The sequence below is a fragment of the Meles meles genome, chromosome 3 (genome assembly GCF_922984935.1).
Source record: "Meles meles chromosome 3, mMelMel3.1 paternal haplotype, whole genome shotgun sequence".
Lineage (NCBI taxonomy): Eukaryota > Metazoa > Chordata > Mammalia > Carnivora > Mustelidae > Meles > Meles meles.
Genome location: NC_060068.1, coordinates 108,284,060 through 108,302,964, shown reverse-complemented (window position 1 = coordinate 108,302,964; position 18,905 = coordinate 108,284,060). Strand labels below are relative to the sequence as shown.

The window sequence follows — 18,905 nt, the reverse complement described above, 5'->3', positions numbered from 1 at the left end:
TCACTCTCAGGATATGAACCTGTTTTAAAAGTTCCCCAGTTTTAAAGTGGGAGCAACCATGTTTTCCTTATCCAGGTATCAGTGGCAACAAGACAGTGCATGTGCACACGCTTTAGCTTCAAGAAGACAAGACAGTATTTGCATACTCTCAATAAATGGGAATTACTCTTCTTCTGGACAACTACTAAACTAGACAGTTACTTTGTGTCTAGTCCTGCCCTGGGCCCCAGGAGATACACAAATACATGAGACACAGGGAATCAAATAGTAAATAATTCTAGAAAATTATTAAATCACAACTATGTAATGATATAAGGTATAGGCTATTAGGAGAGACCCAACTGCATCTAGGGCCAATGAGAGTAGATTTCCAGGACGCCTGGGTGGCTCAGTAGGTTAAGCCTCTGCCTTCAGCTCAGGTCATGATCTCAGGGTCCTGGGATCGAGCCCCGCATTGGGCTCCCTGCTCAGCGGGAAGCCTGCTTCTCCCTCTCCCGCTCCCCCCTCTCACTGTGTCTCTCTCTCTATCAAATAAATAAATAAGAAAGAAAGAAAGAGCTGGACACACCACGTGGTGTGGGTGAGGACAGGAAAATTCTAAACACGGAGAACGGGAATACGTGCAGGCCCCAGTGCGTGGTATTTGCTAATTACTGCGGTATTACAGTAAATTCTTAGAGAAGCGGTCACACAACTCAATGATGAAATAATTGCAATTCACCCTCAATTACAATTCTAACTCCCTCTGTGCTATCTGAAAATTCTACCACCCAGATCAACTTCCGTTTTGCACACTGAAACAATTAAAGAGACCAGAAATCACAGTTCTAAGAAAAATGAAAACATCCAGAGCAAAGAAGAAAAATGTGAATAATGGTCCCAAAGACAGGAGCCACTGAGGCTACTCTACAGAAAATCTCCTGCCGCACAGTTAGCCCAACAGCCTCACAGGATCACCTCGAAGGAGGACCCCGCACCTCCTTGCTCTGGTGCTACGGCCTAAATGTCCCTGGAGAGAGAGACAGCCCCTCCCCTTTCTCTTCCAGGGCAGATCCACTCTGTGACCCCCTGTAAACACAAGGCACAGACTTCCCAACTACATAATAATCCCTCTTTATCTGAGAGTTTCAGGATCTCCTCTTTGCTGTCGGAGATAGCCGGAGGTTCTAAACACCCAGGGAGGCGTTAGTTGATATGCTAACAGAACCACACTGAATCCTGCCCGTACTTCAGATCTCTCCAACAACACAAGCTGTCAGAGGACAGGAATTCGTGCAAGTGTGCAGTTTGGAGGCTGGGGCAGGGGATCTGTCCGTGTGGCTCTGGCATTCGAAGATAGACAACAAGACACATGGAGGGACCAGGCTTTCCTTCCTCATCTATTCCTCTTGGCCCTCGGGGGCTTCTCTATAAAGACAATGGCTTCCCAGTTCCTTCCTGCAATGCCCTTACCCTCAAGCATCTGAACGGAGGGCAAAACCCTTTCTTTCTCCATGGTGGGCAGTCTTACACTGAGCAACTTCTATGCATTTAGAAATTTACCGCGGCATCTGCAGCTCTAGCAAGATAAAACATGGCACCGAGGCCAGAGATTCCCCTGCCATTCTTGCCCAAAACTCCAGAATCCACTCACGGAAGTACAATTGTTTCCAAAGGATGGAAGCGACGATCTAAACTGGGCTGGATAGATCACCTTCCTTTATAAGGAACACCAAATAATCCTGCTATTTTTCTTACTCAAGTCCCTTGTATTTGAGGCTTCAATTGTATACAACCGAACCCATTTACTTTTTAGGTGTTCTTTTAAAGCTGCATAGACTGCACTTGGTTAAAATGAATCTACCTCGAGGTACCAGTTAAGCAAACTGTTTGAAGAAATCCTGCAGGGAGTAACTGCTATTATAAAATAAATTATCAACTCTCAACAGACCTGCCTTATCATAGAACTATGTAAATTAAAAGTCAAAGGGAAGGTCTATAGTAAGTACCCCATCCTGCAACAGCAAACCAGCAGAGTGGCTGCCCAGTCTTAGGTACAAACATTCTAGCAATGGTGACTCGTCCCTCCCAGCAGATACCCCTTCCCCTTAGAGCTTGAGCTCTGAAAAGGCTGTACTTAAGAGTGAGATGAGGGGTGCCTGGATGGCTCAGTGGGTTAAAGCCTCTGCCTTCGGCTCAGGTCATGATTCCAGGGTCCTGAGACTGAGCCCCACATCGGGCTCTCTGCTCCACAAGGAGACTGCTTCCTCCTCTCTCTCTGCCTGCCTCTCTGCCTACTTGTGATCTCTGTCAAATAAATAAATAAAATCTTAAAAAAAAAAAAACTGTTTAGAGTGAGATGAAATCTATTACTGTGTAACTCCCATTCACTTTTTCTGGGACTATCCTTGGGTGCCAAACAATCTTCTGCTTCCTCTCTCCAAGAACCCGACCAACATCTGAGTAGAGCTCTTACATCCAAAGGAGTTCAAAATTCCACCCACTATGCTGGCTTGTATGGAGGCTTGTCCCTGCCCAAGGGCTTCCGCCACCTCACCCGCTACTTTTAAAACTACATATGAAGCCCTTGAAACCATTTCCGAATGAACAAATCTGTGCCTTGGTTTGAGTGTTCACCCCTACACCGACAGCGTAACTTTGTCATCACCACTGGGAATTTCTCCTCCTGCCTAACCACTGGCGGAAAAGACAACTCAGGATCAAGCTGTAAACATGTGTAAACTGCATCCTTCCGTTCTCCCCCCCCCCCCGAATTAGCTATCATGCTCAGAATTCTGTGGGTGGCTCAGAATTTGCTACAACATGTAACATGAATTTGTCAATATCTTCAAAAAAAATGCGCGTTTCATTGAGCGTATCAGCACCTGGACACATCTGAGAAGCAGGGATGAATGTGTACACACATGTGCATGAGAAGTGTTTCCCCCGGTGTGAAGCTCCCGTGTGATACCTTTGCAACCCCTGAGCTTGCAGCGGGGTGCCAGGAAGAAAGCTGACATTCATCATCACCCACTTGCCTGTGGGTTTGAATTGATCTACAGTCTCAGCATAGAGGACAGTGACTTCATTCAGGCCTCAAAATTCCAGCTTGGATTCTGAATTTCTGACCAAGGACACTGGCTCTACCTGCCACCTGGCTGATAAGAAGAGATCCATTTGCTTCTGCTAATTGGCAGCAGAGATCGTCTGAACTTCTTGTCCCCGCCAGGAAAAGCCCAGAACTCTCACTTCCAATGCTAATCAGTTACCAGAAACAAAATAATCAGAGTATTCCCTGATGGAGACACAGGGCATCCATTCTTCCTGATGTTGTCAATTTTATCCGTGTTTCAAGCCAGGCCTTACGAAGACTGTGTACTCTGTATTATTCTGGCTTATCACTGAATTAACTTACAGAATTGCACTTTGGCTGTCAGCCATCGTGTAACGGAGAGACAGAGGAGGAAGCAGTTGGAACTAGTGGGTGTGGTATTTACTGTCAGCCACAGTGAAGAGCATGGCCCCGGAGAGCCCCATTAAAGAACTCAGGTGGAGGAAGGCAACTCTAGCCTCAGTACTAGGAACCCCTCAGATCTCTCCAGTCTTACTTTCACTGCAAGGGCATATATGATGGTGTGTTTCCTTCCTTCCTTTGGTTGTTAGGGAGCTCTAGGGCCAGCTCTAGAAGTGCAAGGAAATTGACATGTTTTGAGTAGTTCCCCTTGCTGCAGCTTTAACTTACTTATGTTTCCTTATATCCAAATAGTGTCCATCTATTCATTTTTTACCTGATACTTATATATTCCCAAATGTTCCATTTTCAAGAATGGGAGAGAGAAAATTATTTTTAAAAAATCAGACTGTCATGCATTTGGTTACAGATCTGAGGGCCACTAAGTGACATTTCAAGTCAATTTCTGCAAAGAAAGTGACGATTCGTGGACCTGAAATGAACGTAGTGGGAAAACAAGTGTCTTTCTCTCCCGATCTTGACATCAGCAGGTGGAGAAGGGGCTGGAGTAAATGTCAGCTAGGGCTCGTTGGAAGACACTGGCCCGGGGCCAAACCAGGCAGGGCTGGAATGTCACACTGGCTCCCATGGGCTCAGAAGAACCATCTTTTTCCTTACCGGGGTCTTCTCCCCTTGGCAGTGAGCGCCTCTCATGATGTGTACCTTCTCTACCCCTTTCTGTCATTCTTCTTGGCCAAAAAAGAGCAGGAACAATGCAGGGCCAGATGTTGAACATGACACCCATCCCCTGCCGACCACTCTTCCAGACCAGGCTGCCGGTGCCCCCAGCATGGCCCAAACAGCCCCCCACCCCAGAGCAAGGAGACTCAGCACCTGACTAAATGCCTCCTGATTCACGTGCCTTCACTGGGGCTCTTTGGGGTGTGGCTCGTACTTCCGAATCCCCGAGGCACCTGTGTCGTGTGAACTGTGTGAGCTTCAGTGTGCTTGCGTGCGGGCAGGGGTGTGTGTCCCTATTCTCAAGATTAAAACAATCCATCTCAAGGTGGTGTGGGAGGCCACAGAGACACAGCAGTAATAACCCAGCACCCCGCCTGGGGCTCGGGTTTCCATCAGGCTCCCCTGCTCATGACATTCCGCGTCAGGCCTCACAGCGTCGGAGGGCAGCCTGCGCACAGATGACTTGCACTCAAGCAGTGTGTCCCCAGGTCTGCTAGACACTGCCTCCAGGTCCGAAGAGGGGGAACCCCAAGGACTCACGAGCCTCCAGAGCATACACACCGCAAGCCAAAGACAAGGTCTGACAACGAGGCCTCTGGCTTCCTCTCTGAGAGAAACCACAGACAAGAAGTCCAAAGACACACCTACCCGCTCACAGGCTTTTTGTTGTTGTTGTTTTTAACAACTTATTCACAAACACTGAAGAAACTGGGTTCCACACACATGTCAAAACTTCTTCATCTCCTGCTCCCTTTGAGGAATGAGAAATTCTGTCACCCCGGGTCCCAGACCCACACGACCAGCCTCAGCTAGGGCTGCGTCATGGTCACTCTCTGGAGACGGAGTTGGTGCCGTCTTGTCCCGAACACCATCCTCCCCCTGTTGCTGCACAGGGGACCTCACTATTCACCATCTCTGCTCTGGGGGTATTTCCAGGCACCCACCAGAGAGATCTTGAGAGACAAATGGAGAAAGAGTGAAACAGCCTGAGAAAGCAACGGCTTACACTTTCCTCATCTCTCTTAATAAATGTGTTTTTCAAAAGAAGCAATCCTATCAAATTCCACTTGGTAGCAACTGAAAGCTCAGCTCTCAGGAAACATTACTTCCCATCAAATGCCGCCCACCTCCCCTGGCTTATCTCCAGATAGCTACTCAGCCTCGAGAGGCCCCCCTGTCACCTCCTGGGATCCCTGTTCTGAGCCTCACCCAGCAGCTGCTGACCGGCCCGGAGCATCCAGAGTGCCTCAAACACACCCTTCAGCATATCCCATTGCCCACAGGTCCCGCTCTTCACTACACAGGTGCCAAATGTGCTGAGGAAGGCCTCCGTGACATTCCTCCTCACACATGGAACCACCAAGCCCCTACCAGGTCATCAGTTAAGCACTTGATTCGACAATTCCCTGATCAGTTAGCTAGTGTGCTGCGTCAGGTAAGCGGACGTGGCAAAAACTTCAAAGAGCCTTCCAACTCTGGGAATCCAGAACAAAACACTGTCCCTTCATCTTTTACCAAAGCTTTGTTGCCTTTATTGTGATCCCTTTATTGTAATCCTTTTGTTAAGACTGGGTCGGGCCTTACATCAGCAGTTTGACAGGTTGTAGGTGCAAGAAATGTCCATTTCTATTTTTGTAGAAGAGGAGGAAACAGGCTCAGAGAAGCTAAGCACTCGCCTCAGCACACACAGCTTCCTGAAGGCCAGAGCTGGGGATCGAATCCCATCACTGAGCCTGAGAACCGAGGACCTTTCCAATATACCACACTGCCTCTCATCCTGCATGGCACTTAGGGCCGAATGGACATCAGACAGGCCTCCAGCAGTGAACTCAGCCATGTACCACAACTGAAGAGTTCTACAAAAGCAAAGTCTCCATCTCAGGCACGGGACCTGTGGGGACACAGGTGATGCTGGCGGCGTCCCTCCCAGCAGCCGCCTCCCGGCTGTGAAAATGCTGTAAACCACTCTACAGTCTCCGATGAGGAAAATTTAAACAGCATTATTGATTGATTTTAAAATTCAGCTGACGTTTTTTCCCTGTTGAGAATTTCCTCAAACCAGGGCTGTTTCATTAGGGCTCCACAAATACCATATAATTAATTCAGAGGCTGTTATTCTAGCAGGTGGAATACAGCAGGATGGATTCCCACCCCCCCCGTCATTTTTATAAAACTAACATTACATTTTATGAGTTTGGGAAAAGGTAATAAACACGTCTTTAAAATGAATTTGTCCGTGCTGAAGGAACCTCTTAAACACAGTAAGAAAAGCCACAGAGCCTCATAATTGCAAGGGGGATTTTACTACCCTTCATGATTCTCTATCATTCCGCCCAAAGGGTAGAACGCAACCCAGAACAGCTTTGTTCTGGAGGCACAGGGGAGTGGGAGCTCCTAGCGAAGCTTGGGGGAGGCCGGCGCACAACACTGACAGAGCCATCGGCACCCCCACGAGGAAGCGGGGCCCACAGTCATCGCTGAGGGTACTCAGCTGGCAACAAAGTGAGGTTAAGTGGGCACGAGCCATACACGGACTCGTGGCCCTCTGCAGCGCGACATCATTGAGTCTCCACGAATGCTCCACAAGACAGGTGTCGCTAGCCCCAGATGAGAAGGCGGAGTAAGTTACCCCTCGGTGTGCAGAAAGCTAATGGGGGACTAAGACGGCAGCTGGAGCCCTTGAGACCCCGCTCTCCCTCCACCCCAGCAGGGCCCACAAGAGTCCGTGAGAAGACCAAGTACCTCCCACTTTGGCCTTTTTTGCTTTTTTACTCTGAGCCTCCCTCCCCGCCCCTGATGGTTTAAAGGCCCGTTTAATTCCACTGGTTTTGCTGCAGCTATAGTCATACCTCATTGGCTAAACTGTGACCTTTGAAACTCCAGCATCAGGCTCAGATTTTTCACTTTTCCTTCCTTTATGAGGAAAACGTACAGACTCTATGCTGTCTGAAACCGTGAGAGCTTCACTATCGTGGATGGAAAGGACCTCGGGAAACCTCTTTTTACTTCAGAAATAGGCTAAGCGAAGTCCAGAAAGGCCACGTGATTTGCCTGAATTTAACACATTGAAATAGTGGCAGAGTCAAGACCCATCTCAGTCCCTTCCTGGGATACCAGGTTCTCCAGGCCAAGTGACTTCAGGGCGGAATCAGCTGGAATGGGTAGGAGACGCTAAGGAAAAGCAGCCTGGATAACAAAACAGCAGCAGCATAAGCGTCTGCCAATGGGGGAATGGCGGCTAAATGGTAGCACGTTAGAATAATGTGATAGAACACTAGAAAGGCATTAACTAGATCCACAGCCATCATACCAAAGACCCTCGGAAACAATTTTTCAATGAAATGAACAGGTTAGAGAAGGAAACATTTATGTCTAGGGGTCAACATGTAACGTAACATCTTGCTTGGAGACACGCCCCTATGACCTAAAAGTGTAAGAACATGGACAGAAAAGTGCTTTAATCAGGTGGCCATTTAGGGAAAAGGAGCAAGAAGGGGTACCCGTCAGATTTCAACCTTTCATGTGATTTTTCTTTCTTTTTAAAATAAGCAAACGGGCCAAGGCAGCCAGAGATGAAAGCTGTGACTTTTAACTCACTCTAACTTCAAAGCAGATAGGCTATGTAAAAAACGGAGCAGACCAAGACGGGAATTACCAGTGTTCTGTTTCTTGCCTGGCAGAATTGACTTTGAAAAGTTAAAAATCGGGGCGCTGGGTGGCTCAGTGGGTTAAGTCTCTGCCTTCAGCTCAGGTCATGATCTCAGGGACCTGGGATCGAGCCCCACATCAGGCTCTCTGCTCAGCGGGAGCCTGCTTCCTCCTCTCTCTCTGCCTGCCTCTCTGCTTACTCGTGATCTCTCTCTGTCAAATAAATAAATAAATTTAAAAAAAAAAAAGCTTTAAAAAAAAAGAAAAGTTAAAAATCAATACTTGAAAAAATTAAAAAAAAAAAAGCAATAACTATTTTACTGCCATAATCAGGAAAGAGAGGGAAGGGACAACAAAAGGAGGGAAGCTAATGGGGCTAGGGCGGAATGGGAAGGTATGGGGTGGGAAACGGGTTCACGGGAGGTGAGAGAGCCTGTCACTTAGGGGAAAGTGTCATGGCGACGTCACGTGAAAGGCAAAGAGGGAGAAACCAAGCAGACCAGACACGAGAAGACCAGGGGGAAATTATTAAGATGCTTTCCACAAACCAGGCCGGATGCCTCTGAAAATCAGCAGCTCCAGCCTCACCATCAGATAAGGTGAACCGATACTTAAACACTGAGAAATGTTCAAGCAGTATGAATGCAAATCAGAGGCTCTTTTTGGGGTGAGGTTAAATTCCACATCAAGAAAAAAGCTGTGGGGACTGAAGGTTTCTTTTCAGCCTAGCATATAAAATTTCAGATTAATCTAGACGGGGAAAAAAATCCTCTTCTGAACAATCATTTTATAAATAAGCAATCTTGCCCCCCTGGGTTCCCCCTTAGAACTGGGACAAAACATGGATGCTGCCCTAATCCACGGGGCTCCGGTTCCAGAAACACAGCCGGAACGTGGAAAGGACTCTCTCCTTTTGAGTCTTAGAATTTCTGCTTCAAAACAGTTCAAGGCTTTGGTCAGAATTTGAGCTTGTTGGGATCTTGGTATAATAGATGGAAAGTCAAAGGGCAAGGGTTTTCTTCTTTTCCTCAATTCAAGTGAACAGCGTGAGTGAGAAGGGCCCCTGACTTGCTGAGCTTTATTTTTATCTGGAGATCAATTCCTACAAGTTCATATTCTGCTCTGAACATCACCAGCATCATTGGAGATTCAGTCATTGCCTGGCTGCTCGAGAAGAACGATTAGTATTCACTACAGAAGAAAAAAACATTATCTTTAAAACCAACAGCTATACACTCCATGTAAAACATTCATTTATTCCACATTAAAGGAACTCGCTTGTTTCAAAAAGTTCCCTGATAAATCTCCCCTCAGCCATTTGTCCTCAAAAGGCTTGTCTCATCGAGCAGAACTTCACACCCACACGAATCAGTGGGCTCTTTCCTGAGTGGACCATAGCTACAAGAGAAAACCTCAATTAATTAATGTCCTACCACTTGAGGACTCCTTCAAGTAATCAGAATTCCATTCTAAAAATAAGGTCTTCATTATAGACATAAATGACCTTTCCAACTTCCCAATACAAAAAAAAACAAACAAAAAAACAAAAAACAAAAAAAAACACCTTTGATTCAGCAAAAACTGTGGTGATGAAAGCTTCAATTTTTTTTTTTTTTTCAAAAAAGACTGGTCAAGAAACTTTGAAATGACTTTTTAGAACTCACTTTGCTTCTCGTGCATCCTCTATTCTATGACATAAAGCAACACCTTTTGTTCTTTTAACACAATACGGTGGTTTGGTAAATTGTCTCCGCCTTCCCGCTCCAAGCCCCGCTTCCTCAGCACCCACTCTAAGGAAAAAGAGAAGCTTTGAGACAGCACCCTTATTACCGCACTGAAGGTGGCTGTTACTAGGGAAGGTTGGTAGTTACAGCACTGGCAGCCTGATCCACAGGCACAGGCTGAGTGAAGCCAAGTTGTAACAGAAAATGTCCCCTCAACTCACACTGACCTATGTCAGTCGTATTAACACTTGACATCTTATGGATTTCTCGGTTTCTGAGACCAACATTCCTCACCCGACCCACCCCCACCAGTCCCGGCTCTTGCGGCCAGCCCCCAGCAGCCCCCTTCCTAGTATATACACACTCTCCGAGCTTAAGACCTTAGATGGATGGCTTTTGACTGACTGATAATTGGAAGCGTCCCACAGAGAGCCCTTTTTTACTGGGGTCCCTGTTATCCAGCACAGCACGGTGAAATGTGGAGCATTTGACAACCGTTTACGGGTAGACGCGAGGAAGGAAGAAAGGAGCATATTAAGAGCCTGAACCTGTTCAGCCCCCCAAATGAGGATCTGGGGTGCACCACTGTGGTGACCCACCCGCCCGGTGTGAAAGAGGCCAGCTCTGCCTTACCCCAGGAGCTCCAGAGCATCACAACTCCTAAGGCCCCCAGAAGGGAAGAAAAGAAGAGAGAAATAAAACCCAAGTGGTAAAGGAAGGAAGCAACAGGGGGAGGCAGGTTAACAGGAGGAAGAGGGAATGAAAAAGATCAATTAATTGCTGAAGGAGCACTTATTGTATGCCAGACACTAACTCATTTCATCCTCCCAATGCTTTTGCTGGTGCTGTTTCTACATTCGAAGGCTTTGATACAGAGAAGTGAAGCAATTTGCCAGAATCGCTCAGCTAAGAGCTGGCAGGGTCAAGTTCCAAACGTGGAGAGTCTGACTGCAAACCCCAAGTCCCCCACACCAACACCACACTTACCAAAGTGCATCCCACAGAACACACTACTTTCTCTGGGTACCCGGTAGGCATGGAGCGAAAAATTAAAAATGAAAGCATGCGGTCAAAGGCAGATTGAGAAAAATGCGAAGTTAAATGGGATTCTTTACCAAAAGACTTGTCTGAGCTTCTCAATCACAAATGAACCCTGTGAATCTCCAGGAGAAGCACAGAGTTTATGTGGGTCCCAAACTTACTGCACCAAGGACTGTTTTCTTAGAGAAGCACTTTGCTGGACCAGACACCACTTCTGGAAACAGAAACCTCATACCTGCTCCTCACCCACTATGTGTGCCCAGATTTGCTAGGGGCCAGGTGATGGAATATGCTTGAAAGGCAGGGCAAGAGAGGCCACCCAAGACTCTGGGAACGTGTCTGAACCCTAGAGCCTCAGCCTCCTGTGGAGGTCCACCCCAGGACCTCCACTCCTGCCCACACAAGACAAGAGGAACCACGCACAACAGCCCGTGCCCTCTCCAACCTGGCAGCCTGCCCAGTTCTCCCCACAGGGCAAATGGCGTTGTGGACTTCACTAAGGCAATGTCTCACCTGAGCGTTTCCCTCAGTTCTGAACTCCTCTTTGTCCCTTCTGTGAGGAGACCTGGCATTAAATCATTATCATACCCAAAAGGGTGTATACTACTTATCCAAATCTCACAAAGAATTCTCTGAAAGGCCTGAAGTTGATGGCTCTTATACTCCACAGACAAAAACATTCATGATTCACTTTAGGATAACAAGTTAAAAATGTTTTCAGCCTCTTGGAAGGAGACCACCAAGTTATTTCCTTCTGAGTCAATTACATGGTAAGGGCGCTCTACAAAGTCCTGTTGTTCCGAGTTCAGTAAATATCCTGAAGCAGAGAGTACAGTTACAAGTAACCGCTTCATAAATACTACGTGTGTCCTAACTATTCGCACCAACACCTACGAGAAGTCGGAGCTCCCGGGGCATTTCAGAGATCGGGCTCCAGGGCTGGATGTTGTGTCTGACCGCCTGAGACAGCCAGAGCCCAAAGCTCCAAGGCAATGGAAGGGGCAAGGGACAAGTCACACAGGAGTCCATGGGAGGGACGTCATCTAGCAGCTGTGCCTTGGGCTCCTCATCACAGCTGCTGAGTCACCAAACTCAGTCCTCTAAAATACTGCCTTCGCCACGTCATTCCTCTGCTGAAAACCTTTCTCTGGTTCCCCACTGCCAAGAAAACAAAGTGCAAACTTCACGGATTGGTAGGAAGGATCCGTCAAAACCTGCCTCAAACCCACCCTTCTGGCTCTTCTCCACCACGATCCCTCATGGCCCACCCTCCCCCTCCCGCTTCTCCCCTGCATTTTCAGCCCACCTCACCCCCAAGGCCATCAGGACGCCATGTCCACTGCCATGCCCATGCATAACTGTCACGTGAAACCCTGCGATGTCTTTCAACGAGTGCCCTTGCTACCAGCTCCAAGTTTTCCCCAACCCCAAAACCACTCGAAACATGTTTGATTCCTTTTCAGCTTAGGCAGGGAAATGACTTCTCGCTGCAGCTGACAACTTTCACTGGAGTTCAGCAATTCTCCTATTATCTGGAAGATGAAATGCTCTACATCTTCCATGCCTACGGTTTATATTTCACCAAGTGGTGTCAACACTGATATAGTAACCTCCCATTTTTATTGAGCAGCACACAATGTAATTGATGACATCTGCTGGGGCTGATATTTTAAGTGAAGGCTATTCTCAGCTCTGCCTGCTCTCCCTATGGCTCTGTATATAAATAGCCAATAGCAGCTACACCTGAGCTACAAAGTGGGGCTTCTCAGCTAAGGTCCTCAATTATACCCCATAAAGTCATGAGGTTTTATCGAAGGAAGATTTATCTAAGCAGATCCAGTTTTCATGCCTGCAGAGCTAGAAAAAGAGGGAGCAGGGGTGGGAATCTGCTGGCTATGCCTGCCATCATTTGTAGGAGACAAAAATCCTTCTTTGGACTTTCTGCTTCAGTGGATTTAAGTCTCATGCTCTTTTTGATGCTCAAAGTTTCTGTGTTAACCCCCCAATCAAGGCAAGTGATCATACACATCCCCAGGTGGCAAATGAAACCCACCTTCCAGTATTTATCTTTTCCAGTGTATACTAGTGAAAATGAAAATGTCTTCCCCTGGTGAAGTTTAAGTATTTGTGTGCAAGTCTTGGGGCAGAGTCAATCTGGTGGTTAGACAACACTTGATCCTCAAAGGACAAGAACCCATTTCTGTTTCAGGGCTGGAAACAATCAGTCCGCTGCCACTCTCCATTCAGAGACCTCCATAAGCAAATTCCTAGTGGGCGTGTTTACAGAAGGGCACATCTGTGAGGCCCAGAGAGAGAGTGTGTTGTTGTGTATCAGGTCTGTTCCAAAATGAAGGTACATCCTTTCAAAAGTAATGTTGAGAAATTTCGACCATTTTCAATAGGAAATTTATAAATGGCATTAGAAGTATCTTCGTATGCTTTAATGTGGCTTATTGTGACAACTCAGTCATTGGTAAAGTTACAAAGGAGAGAGGCTCATGAAGGCTGCTAAGATACTGGGAAGTCCGGACTGATCTCCAAAGGAAAGCTTTTCCCGGGACCCGCTCCCCAAGAAGCATGCAACACAGGGTCAATTCCCCACCTATAGCTTCACCACTTGCCCTGCACATACCTACCTTAAGGCCCTGAACACATGCCACCGAAACTGCTGACCGAGTTACCTCCCTACCCTCTGCTCTCAGCTCCCCCAGCGTGGGCACTACAGCTTTTGTTTTGTTCCCAGAACCGGGCTTGGTGTTTGTGTACACAGTGGGTATTCAACTTTGAGAATGAATGAATGAATGCAAGCATGAATGAATGAATGAATACAATGTTGCCCGACTTTGAGGCATGAGCTAAAATGCACATGAAGAAATCCTAACACCAATTTTTTTAAAAAAACAAAAACAAACAAACAAAAAACAGAGTCCAGGGACAGAGGGACCCATTAGAGTGACAAAGGAAAGAGGAGAAGGCTGGGCCTTCTAACACATTCATTATACGGCAATTCCCTCCTTGATTTCTTTTTTGTCAAGGCGACCATCAGGATCGCATCAAACACTCAAGTCACAGAACTGAAGTTCATCCTCAGAAGTGTGAACCTTTGATGCGTGGTCAGTAATATTTTTCCTCCAGGTTTCGGTATTAACTGCATATACATACTTCAAGTACAATCTAGCATCATTTTCAACCGTCGGTTCTGTGGCTACAGCAGCCACACATGGAACAACAGGGACAGGGATGTGATTGATGGCAGGTCCTCAGTCTGTCTTAAATAACGCACAGGAGCACCCTGGGAGTGACTTACAATGGTCATCGTTAGACGGGCTTCATGCTTGCTGGCATGAGTGCCAAGAACCCTCTGAGGACCAAGGTTACACCCAAGTGGTCAGTGAGCAGACTCAGAAACAAGCTTCTATTTAGAAGCCATGAAGAAGTTATTTAACAAAAGAAATATTAGTGCCCTTGAAAGCCTCCTGGGACGAACCCATTTCTACAAAGAAAGCTTCATTTTTATAGCTCATGTCAATTGCACATTCTCAGGCCGGCCTTTCCACGGAAGAAATCACTGGATTCCACCCAACTCACCAGGTTACTGTGATAAGCATTTTGCTCTTTTGTAGTGGTGGTGTTTAAATAAATAAATAAATGAACCTTCAATGATTGTTCATTGTAGTCAATTCAATACATGTTTAAGTATATGTCTCAGGTGATCTCAGACAAATAACAAAATGGACAAGATAGTTTCTATCACCATACTCATTTCAGACCCCCAAGTCAGTCAAGTAAGACAGCTCTCTGGCATTCTTAGGAACAGTAACTCAGCGTGTAAAGAAGGAAAAATGAGACTGCATTTCCCATGAAATATACAACAAGAAATAACGCATCCTTTACCTTGGTCAAAGGGCTTGTTGGGATTCCAGTTTCTGAAATAATCATCCTATATAAGGAAAAAAAAAAATAGAAACGAAGGTCAGATTTCAGAAAGCTTCTCACATCACTGCATAAAAACCAGCCTTTCTCCCCACCTCCCAAAACACAAAGGAAAACACACACAAGCTTAGAAACCTTTCCCCAAACAGACATGCATGTAAAATCAAAAATATCAATTTACTTTTCAAATTCTTGTCTTTTCAAACTGTATGGATTAAACACTGGGAATAGTAAAAACATTTCAGCCTAATATGGCAACAACACTGCTTCTCTTGGCTTGACAGATAAACCACGACACCTTCCAAGTGCAAGGTGGATTTGCTATCAATTATCCCGCAGGTGATGCCTTGCTGCCCTCACTTATGATTAAGCCTCTGTGTTTGTAACAGCTGATAATTTCAACTGTCAACATTCCTTTCATGTGGAGACATGGAATTCGTGGTGTGCAGTTCCAGTTTTCCAACACTCACTAAGGTTAAAAACAGACTGGCCCTTCCAATGTTAGAATGAACTACGGGCATGCACTGAGCGTCCCACCATTCCTTCTAGGTGTGTAACAATACAGTAACAGAAGGTGGCCAAGCTGGTCAATTAAAAACTGTGTCCTTCTTGCCTGCTGCTTGTTATCAATTTACGCTCTAAGGCTAGACACTTCCTTACTTTGAAATTCCCAGGGTCTAGGCCACTCACTTATTCACGGTTACATTAACTACTTCGCTTTTAATAACCTCTCCTTGTTAAAGGCTGCCTGTTCTCTTTATCTTCCACCCCCCACCTCCAGCTGAGCATTCATCCGCCGGCATTAGCACACCCACTGTCCCCACAATCAGACTGCCAGGTGACGAGGCTTCACCCGTTTTTATCATCCCCGTATCATTTTAAGGCTTGTGCACTTGTTCGGTTAACTTCCTCCTCCACGTAGCTGATAATATTTGCTGCATGTGTTTCTGGCAGGTACTCTACATGCCGCAGTTTCAGAGAGCTGCCTACAATGAGGCTTCAATTTCTCTTCCTGAGAAGTTAATTTACATCAAAGTGCACAATTAGTTTAAATTATTGTCCACACTGCCTCCTGCTGCAGTTTATCTCCGACATGATCTCCTGTGAATTTTATCGGCCTCTGTGTTGTTCAATTACCTGGCCTTATTATATCCTTGTTGAGTTCACCTAAGCCCTTAAACAGATTTTAGGAAGCTAGATTTGGAGTAAAATCATAACATATTGCTTCTTGGGCAGTGATTCCATTTTCCAGAGCATGAATAAACATGAACCATTTCCTCTGGATCCTGGGGATTCAGCATTAAATTATTTTTAACTCCATGGAATTGGCCCACTTTGCTCTGGCTTTAATGCTATGGCATAAATGACCTCCTCACCCATCTGGTTAGGAAGTCCCCAAGGGCCACACCATGAAATGTCATGGAGAAAGTTACAAACAAGCCCTCTGCCAAATCTCTGTCCCCCTATGATTTTTAAATACAATCCTAATCTTTCAAACTGCGTGGCCTGGGACTCAACAGCTAGTATTAAATAAGTTAAGGACTGGACAGTAGGTGGGAAAAATTTAGCATCCAATTTCTTAGTTGGATGGCCAATGCGCTCTCAGCTCTAGACACAACTGTGTTATCCACACATTCTGTCCACAGTGACATGGGAAGAATTAATCCAGGAAGAACCCAATCTCACCAATGGAGAAAAAAACAACATCAATCCTTCCAGCTATGGTCCATCAATGCCCCCTCCGCATACAGAGGCCAGCTTCCTGTCCAATGGCAATGTGGAATCTTGTGAATATTTTATACTTGAACATACTATTCTGAAACATGGAAGCCCTTGGAAGCTTAGGATGTGTGTCTGACAAGGAAGGACTGGAGCCAAAGACAAATCCCTTTACTTCAATTTCCCATGCCACATTCCCTTTGATGTCAAGGAAAGGTTTGAGCAAGTCTCAAGAAGTGAATATTCCCTAATGATTTCCACCAACTTTGGAACCTGGCTGGCATGCGAAGCACGCTTCTGGGCCCCCAGTCACTTTTCCAGGTTAACTACAAGGCCACTTGTACAAATTTCTTGGGGGAAAAAAAAATCCCAATTTCAAACACAAAGCCTTTCAGTCATAAAAGCAGGTATCTGCATTAGAATATTTTAAGCTGATTGCAAAGGTAATAATACCGCCTAATTGCTGCCAAGATGTGAAAGTGCACCTTGAGTGAACGCTCATTATGCAAAGTGAGTCCTTCAAGCAGCCCCTGGCCCAGCAAGGCCAAGTCCACGAGGAGAACAATTCCTTGCATCTGACTGCTTTTTGCTCAGCATCAGCAAAGTGGATGGCCTAAGCAAAAACCAATGAGCCAGGAGCAGGTAAAACCTTGAGTGCCACTCTTTGGCTAGAGCTAAGAGAAACCCCTACCAGAGGCCAAGATCATGAACATGTGGAAAGCACGCTAGAACCAGAGCCCACCTGGGGGATGGCTGGGGAGCCCTGGGGATGGGGCACAGCTGCAGCCAATTGGAGGCTGAGATGTCCAGGCACAAAGAGCACCCTGTCATACCGTACCCACCGAGTCTGACTGGCCTGCACACAGGGCAAGTCCAGGCAGGAAGGGGCTGTCTCCATCCATCCCCTCCATGTGTGCAGGAATGCCCAGGGAGGCAGTATCTCCATTCAAGTGCAAAAAGTCACGGACAGAAGACTGCCACTTCTAGACCTGCATCTCCTGACCATGTGCTCATATCAGAATTCCCCACATCCGGATGTTCAGGGCACATTAGGACAACTGTCTGGGGGTACTGAACCAACACTCCATCAATACCAGGGCTGGTCACTTCTCCAGGTCCCAAGACTGGAAGTGGGGGCGAGGAGGAGAGCTACCTCCCCAACTCATTTCTTATTTTCTATCTAAATCGACAGAGCTACATTCTCTGTATGTTGTCCTAAAACAGACCCAGGACCTCCTGTGCTGTGGACAGTGGTGCCAGTTTTCTTGAGCTACAACTCCCACGCTGGCAAGTACTATCCTTATCCCCACACCACCCCAATTCTGCACTGCACCCAAGTGTGCTCCTGCTGCACGGACCCCAGAATCCCTTCTGGATACTCTCACAATGCAGGACTTGAAGGCCCCTGACCTCTCATCTTCCTTCTGTGCCAAAAACGTGGTGACCTGCTAGCATTCAGCCTATGGGGGAAGGCACACCAGATAAGTCCCACAAACATGCCGGGAGAGGTGTATGCAATGGAGACAGCCTCTTCACTGGTCCTTTTATCATCCAGTGATGAGGCTTTTAAAAATGACTTGCAAGGACCACAGCAAGGGTTAATTTTTAAAACATAAACCTCAGCAGAAAGACACCTATCTAAATACAGTCGTTTATTAAATTCAGTAACTCAGTGCATTATACAGGCTAAAGAATGAAAGATGGCAGTGTTACGACACGTGTATATTTCATGGAGCCCACTACCGGACAGGCCTGAGAACAGTCTTCCTCCAAAGTCTAACACCAGAGGAAGAAAGGCTGATTCCATTTTACTACCCCACTTCATACATGAAAATTACCCAACTCTTCAGGGACTGTGAAAATCTGTAAGAACCTAGAAACTGAAGCAGTCTCAAACTTGAGCCCATTGACTTATGTCCAAAATCATGAAATGTTTCAAGGCAGGATAAAGCCTTTGTAAGAAAGCATGAAAAGTCTGCATAAAAAATTAGAGTAAGAAAGTGCCACATCATGACCCATGTAGGATGAGAAAGGAGGAGGTGTGGTCCTGGTGGTAGAGACAGAATCCGAGCCTGGGAAAGATTATAGCCCCAATTATTTAATCCTCTGCAGCTGATCAAGACAGAAAATGCCGTATTTCTCCATTGATTTCACTAGTTAAATATCCTACTAACCCAGAAAAAGGAAAAATCCTTTTAAAGTACTCTCAGCCAGTGACTAGTGCTGAGAAATTTAACTCTGGGTTTTTGACCACTTTAGAGATACTGTTTTGATAAACAGTCATGGGAAAGGAAGTCCGTCCAAAATACATATCTAGAACACTACTGTATATTATTACACAATTAGTATACAATTATTCTGTTCTGTAATTCATCTTCCAATAGTCTTTAAGCCTCCCTAACACGAAATGATGGAGATAGATATAGATATATATTTCTGATATAATTTGAGTGATTACGTCTGTTCATCATGGACGAGCATAACCAATTGGAAAAACCTCTGGTTTCATCCCATTTGAATGGGCACCTGAATTTTTCTCACATTGCCCCAGAGCCCCAAAATGGCAGATGCAATTTAGCTCAAATATTCCCCAGGGATTTGTTTTTCCAGAGGTGCTAATTTCAGCCGCATAGAACGTCAAAACAGACTGAGGCGGCGATGGGGAGGCA

The 18,905-nt window shown here is 46.1% G+C and overlaps 1 protein-coding gene across 2 annotated transcripts in view; it reads right to left on the bottom strand.

The window, feature by feature from the left end:
- The window catches only part of SPOCK1 (SPARC (osteonectin), cwcv and kazal like domains proteoglycan 1), a 518,175-nt gene that overhangs the window by 260,341 nt on the left and 238,929 nt on the right, over positions 1-18,905 (bottom strand). For both annotated transcript variants that reach the window (XM_046000679.1, XM_046000680.1), the window contains one exon: positions 14,479-14,524. In XM_046000679.1, coding sequence (XP_045856635.1) covers positions 14,479-14,524 — 46 coding nt within the window. The remainder of the gene's footprint in view (positions 1-14,478; positions 14,525-18,905) is intronic.